At 34.3% G+C, this 5799-nt stretch overlaps 1 protein-coding gene across 5 annotated transcripts; it reads left to right on the top strand.

Annotated features, from left to right (window-relative positions):
* The first annotated feature begins 831 nt into the window (after positions 1 to 831).
* On the top strand, positions 832 to 5543 carry LOC142638344 (uncharacterized). 5 transcript variants are annotated; one of them, XR_012845006.1, is made up of 5 exons: positions 832 to 1052; positions 1387 to 1500; positions 2132 to 2182; positions 4424 to 4475; positions 4877 to 5543. XR_012845006.1 is itself a non-coding variant. In XM_075812365.1 (5 exons), the coding sequence occupies exons 2-5, from the start codon at positions 1419 to 1421 to the stop codon at positions 5065 to 5067; spliced, it is 426 nt and encodes a 141-aa protein (XP_075668480.1). In that variant the 5' UTR covers positions 832 to 1052; positions 1387 to 1418; the 3' UTR covers positions 5068 to 5543. The 5 variants fall into 5 exon arrangements, 4 of the variants coding, with proteins under 4 accessions (XP_075668480.1, XP_075668482.1, XP_075668481.1 ...); XM_075812365.1 differs by having other exon boundaries at positions 4374 to 4475; XM_075812367.1 differs by having other exon boundaries at positions 1387 to 1513.
* Positions 5544 to 5799: the final 256 nt, after the last annotated feature.

The raw sequence follows: 5799 nt of genomic DNA, 5'->3' as shown, positions 1-5799 counted from the left end.
CAAAAAAGCCTTATATTTTTAGGTTGACATATCTTCTTCATATGTCAAAAAACCTGAGTGATAACATTTACAAAAAATGATAAGGTGGTTGCTTATGGTAATGAATTTGTATGATAATTGATGACCCGATTTAGTAACTTGAGAGATAGAGTTTATATAAAATTAAAAAAAAAAAAAAAAAAAACGTGAGTGGGGGTGGGAGAGAAAAAAAGAAGAAGAAGTTATATATATATATATATATATATATATATATATATATATATATATATATATATATTAACATTGAGAGGAAAAAAAGTGAGAAAGAAGAGGGAGAAAAGAAAAAGTTGTAGCTAAAATTTAGGAGTTTTTAACTTGGGCAATAATTGATGAGCCACTTTAGTAACTTCTTTTTCTTTTTTAGAAAAACACACACACACAAATAGGGAAGAGGATGAGATAAGAAAAAATGCTTACACGTTAACATCAAAACTGCATGTGGCAGTTAGTATTACGAAACAAGTGATAAACCTCTTTTCAATATTAAGTTTAATAACTTGAGATATAGAGTTTGACAGAAAAAAATAAAAATAAAAGAAAAGCAACGTGATATATGTTAGAGAGTTAGAAATAAAATTTAGGAACAAAATATGAGTAGTTGGTAAATTGCTTAATTGCAAGATATAATAGGTTTATTACACTAGTTTATTTATTTTTTTGGATAGGATACGACGATGCTAGTTTTTTTTTTTTTTTGGATGACGATGCTAGTTACTCTTTAAGTTTTGCACAAATGCATTTGAAATCGTCTTCAAAAAGGACAATTTTTTTTTTTTAATAAAAAAAATGCATTTTATTTACTCATGCAAAGGCATGGACAAACAAGGGCAAAGGGGGAATACCATAAAAAAATGTGAGGGTAGATTCGGAAGAAGGAGAAGAAGGAAGAAGATCGGCTCTCGCACGGAAGAAAAAGATCGGTTTCGTCGGCGTGAGAGAAAGAAGAAGAAGAGCCAGAAATCGGTGTGAGAGAGTGAGACTGAGAGAAGGAGAGAGAGAGATCGGCGTTTCAGGTTAGAATGTTTAACTTTTTATGATAATTGATTGACAGGTTATAACTTGTGATAATCGATTGACACGGACTCTTAACTCATAAAATGTTGTGATTTTCAGTTTCAATTGTTTTGGTTGAAACCCAACCCTGCCACAATTAATAGGAATGTTATACATGTTTAGCTATGTTTTGTCTCTTATATTTCTTCCATACTGAGATTTAAGATTCTTCAATAAAATATTATCATTCATTAAAAAAAATGTTTAGCTATGTAAGTAAGTTTTATCATTCATGGACACAATAATGTCTGTGTCATAACTTCCTCTTCTTCTTTTTTTACATGTTTTTGTTAGTGTTTAGGATATGGAGATGAATTCGGTACAACATGATCATCAGGATGAGGAGGAATTTGTATTGCTTGATCTTAGCAGTGTTTCTGGGGAACTTGAAATCCCGGCAAATGCACCGTATGTTCTATCTGTATGTTCCAAACCTGCATTACACATTTCTTTGGGACTTATTGAATTAAGTAAAAAAGAATTTAACACACAATCACACACGCCTAGGAAGCACAGACGCTTCATTTACCTTACCCGTGTCGTACCAATGTCATACCAGCCGTTTTATGTTATAATTTTTCAGAAATTGTTCATGTCACCTTATTGTACCCATGTCAGTGTCCGTGCTCCCTAGACACACACACACTACATGTGTGTGTTAAAAACTCTCTCTCTCTCTAACCAAAGTTCTTATTACCTATAGCTTGAAAGAAACTTCAACCTTCTGCAGAATTTTTTAGTCTATTTACTTTTTGATGGTGTGAGTTTATTTTTTCTTTAAAGTTTTTAATGCAATTTTATTAATTGTTGGCTAGAATATCTTGCATGGGTGCCATTATTTCATTCTACCCGCTTCCCTGCAAATCTGCAGTGTTTTTCAGATGTAGATGATGACAGCTTCTTGTTCTTTCTCTGAGTTATCTAACACGTCAATTCTTTAGAATTAATCTTCTTTGTTTTCATTAGTGAGTTCTACACATGGATTTGTTGTTTTTATTCCCTTCAAATTTCATTAAAATTCGTTTTTTCTTATCTGTAGGGTCTGGACACATTGAATCCAGTATTAATTATAGATGGCAAATTGAAACTGGTGAGTTAATTGCCTGTAATAATCCTGTATTTGATTTGAGCGTGACAAATCATTTTCTAAGCAGTTTTTCATTCTTTTTCCAATCAGATTTTGAGTATATGTGTGTCTACGCACATATAAAAGTGTTTCATTTTCTTTGTTTCTTGTTTGAGATCTGTCCCCTCTCCATTAAATTAAAGTTGTTCTGTGTTTTCTCCAATGTACTTTATTATAATTTTCTGCCACTCAATCTGAGAGGAGGAGTGGTACTGTAATGGGAATATCTTAGATAGATAACTATTACATTTTTTCATTATTGTATATCAGCATTTAAATTGAGTTCATATAACTCAACTTTTGTTGGTTTTGTGATATCTGACATGGTGTTCATCTTGTCTTGTGTTGAATGAGCTTTTTTTTTTTTCCTTAACAATAGATGCATGTCAAGACTTCAAAAAATGTTTTCCCCTCGTGTTTAAGTGTTTCACTTGACCTTCCATGTACTAGTGTGTGCCCTTCGCTGACCTATGTTGTGGTAAAGAGTGTGGTTTGTCCCATCAGTGGAATAGGATTGTTGCAATGAGTTTTATATGGCTTCCTTTTGATCATGGTGGTTGGGTACCTTGGGTGCATTCTTATTAAAAGGAAGGAGTTTATGGACAGTTCAAACTCCTAATGGTGGTTCATGGTGTTGGCATAAGATTTTACAACTGAGATCTTTGTGCAGGTCTTTAATTAAGCATATACATGGTGGTACAGGGAACTCAACTTATTTATGGAATTATAATTGGCATGTGGAGGCCCTTCATATGACAAGTTTGGCCATAGAATAGTATATATGATTATGCTGTTCCTTTTTCTGCAAAGTTGTCTAGTGTTATTATGAAGAGTGATTCGTTTTGGCTTGCTGCTAGGTCTGATGAAAGAGTCAGAATTCAAGCTAATTTGAGTGAGTTTCTGTAGTGGTGAAGATAGTGGGTGCGTGTGCGTGTGCGTGTGCGTGTGCGCGTGCATACATGCCTAATGAGGGTTTGTAGAACTCTTCGAGTGCATAACTATTCCCTTGGGTGTGTGTAGTTCCCCCACTCCACACACAATAGGTAATTTCAGTGAGGAACCCCTTGGGGGTATGATTTGGTCACCCTCTGCTGATTATAATTTCAGCTGCTTTTCATCTTGGCAGCAAATACGTGAAAGAAAGCTTGAGGTAGGTTGGTGGAACCTCATCTGGTTTTCAAAGCATGTTCCAAATCATGCGTTTATTTGCTAGCTTATTTCTCAGAATAGACTCACTACGAGATATAGATTGGTCAAATGGAGTTACAAGGCAGATGTTTTGTGCTCTTTCTGAATAGCGAAATGGAATCTGGCTACCTTGAATTAGCCACCCAAAGAGCTCCTTTCCCATATCAAGTTTTTAATAGAGGTCATGTTAGATGTAGTCCAGCCAGGGTCAGTTCTGTTTACTAGTAGCCATGGGAGGTCGCAGTTTCTGAGAATTGAATCCAAAACTTTTGAACTGATTCTTGAGGAAGGAGGTCAGACTTATGAGCCTTCAGATTATTGAACAAGGTAGGAAGCAATGTCCTCCTAGGCAAAGGACTTTTATGATTTTCTGGAATAGATATTTTGAATTTAAATCTAATAGTATGGCATTTCAGGTTATTACTTATCAAAAAAAAAAAAAAAAAAAGGAAGACATATCAGATTACACATACTTTAACTGCTCAATTTTTTGGGAGATGTCTATATCTTTCATAGAACCATGGCAGGCATATATAATAGTCTTTCATCTAGAATGAAATTATTTTTATTAGAATTATGGTTAAATAATTAAATTCACTATTTTGGTATTATTTAACAACTTAAGTTTTTGGGACAATTGGTAATTTAACATGGCATCAGAGCAGAAGATCATAAGTTCAATCCCTATCTCCATCCTACCTCTCATTTAAAATGCTAAAAATCCGCTTAAGCCTCTAGGACAATTGGTAATTGAACAGCTTCATCTACCATTCTCTTCACTTCCTCCTTGATTCTCAATGGAAATTTTAGCTTTGATCCATTCATTTTATTGTTAATTTGCATGTTATTTGGAATAAAGATTGGGAAAGCTTGATGTATTGCATGAATGACCTGAGTAGAGATTAGTGCTTTGATTTCATTAATTGTTGTTGATTTTTATTTTGTCTCTCATTTGTCTCATGTTAAGCTGTGAGGCTGGCCTCATTGTTCCCTTTACGGATGTTGGTCTTGTTACAGATTGGGGAATATGAAGAAACAATTGGCACGTGCTTGGTCTTCACAGAAGAAGGTGAGTGTTCTGGGACCCCTGTAATGTAAAAAACTTAACTGTCTTTGCCAAGAACGTGAGGGACCAAAGCTTTTCCTCCTTCATAAATGAAAAACTGTATAGAGGAGTAGATTCTGTTACATAGGAATGATCAAATGCACCAATGTGAGGAACATTCAGTCGGTGACCTGGTTTCTCTATGCATGTTGAGTGTTTATGTGGTATATACTGTCACAAACTGTGGTCTCAATGTTACAATTCAAATGACTTATGGCTTGTAACTACCTCCATTGACATCAGAAATTTAAGTCGCAGTGGTTGTGTATGTTTCGCATCTGCTGAATGGAGTTATGTTGTACAAAAATCTTCTTATATTTCCCTTATAACAAAGAATTTATACTAAAGTCAGGTTCCCTTTGCAGACGGTAACCCAGTGGTTCATGAAGAGGTAGGACCATCTGAGGCAAACCTTTTCTCAGGAAAATGTATAATAGATCCTAATCAAACTCCAAGCAAGCAAGTGAAACCGGTAGCTCAGCTTCAGAAAATTCTAAAGTTTAGATTGGCCACAGATGCTGACATTCAATGTTCGCTAGCTGAGCAGACTAAATGAGTAAGTTTGAAACAAATTTTCCTTGGTGATTCCATACAGAATCTTATGCTCGGATTTGGATCCATTCCTTTTAAGTTTTTGGACAACAGTCAAGGAATGGCAATTAGAAGCTCCAGGCCTTTTTTTGTACCATCTTATTTTGTATAGATACTTTTTTATGTCAGTTAGGGAGTTCCATAGTCTAGGATGGTTTATAGAAATCTACAGAAATGCAAATTCAAATCAGGTACCAATACTTGGGTATTTGTTATTAGTGATTCTCCCGATGGAATCAATGGTTTTACAGGGAACCTTGGCCCCCTAAGGCCCAAGCCTTCCAAAATCTACAAGTCACTGATCGAATTCTGTGCTCTTGTGATTTTGATTATTCCAATTTTGTTACGAGGCATCCCAATCTTTTAAGAAGTATCATGTATCATTTGTAAGCAAGCAGGAATTCAGATGAAACATTTACAAATTGATCATTACATTTTTAATTCTTTTGTAAGCTAACCAAAAAATTCAGTAAATGTTTATATCATATCCAACAGTAAGTGTTAATAGTTACTAAAATGTGAAAATCTTTCAAAAATCTTGTTTTATAAATTCAGTAACTATACTTAAATATAAAATTAAAAAAATAAAGTCGATACCCTTAAACCTAAAATTAAATTAGGAATAATATAATGAGTCTTCTGCAGCATTTCCTTGCATTTTAAGCAAAAAATTGAATTCAACTGCCAGCCTTGTTGC

Source organism: Castanea sativa, chromosome 6 (assembly GCF_040712315.1).
Source record: "Castanea sativa cultivar Marrone di Chiusa Pesio chromosome 6, ASM4071231v1".
In the NCBI taxonomy this organism is placed as follows: domain Eukaryota; kingdom Viridiplantae; phylum Streptophyta; class Magnoliopsida; order Fagales; family Fagaceae; genus Castanea; species Castanea sativa.
Note: the sequence above shows the minus strand (reverse complement) of the source record. Positions and strands in the feature narration are given on the sequence as shown.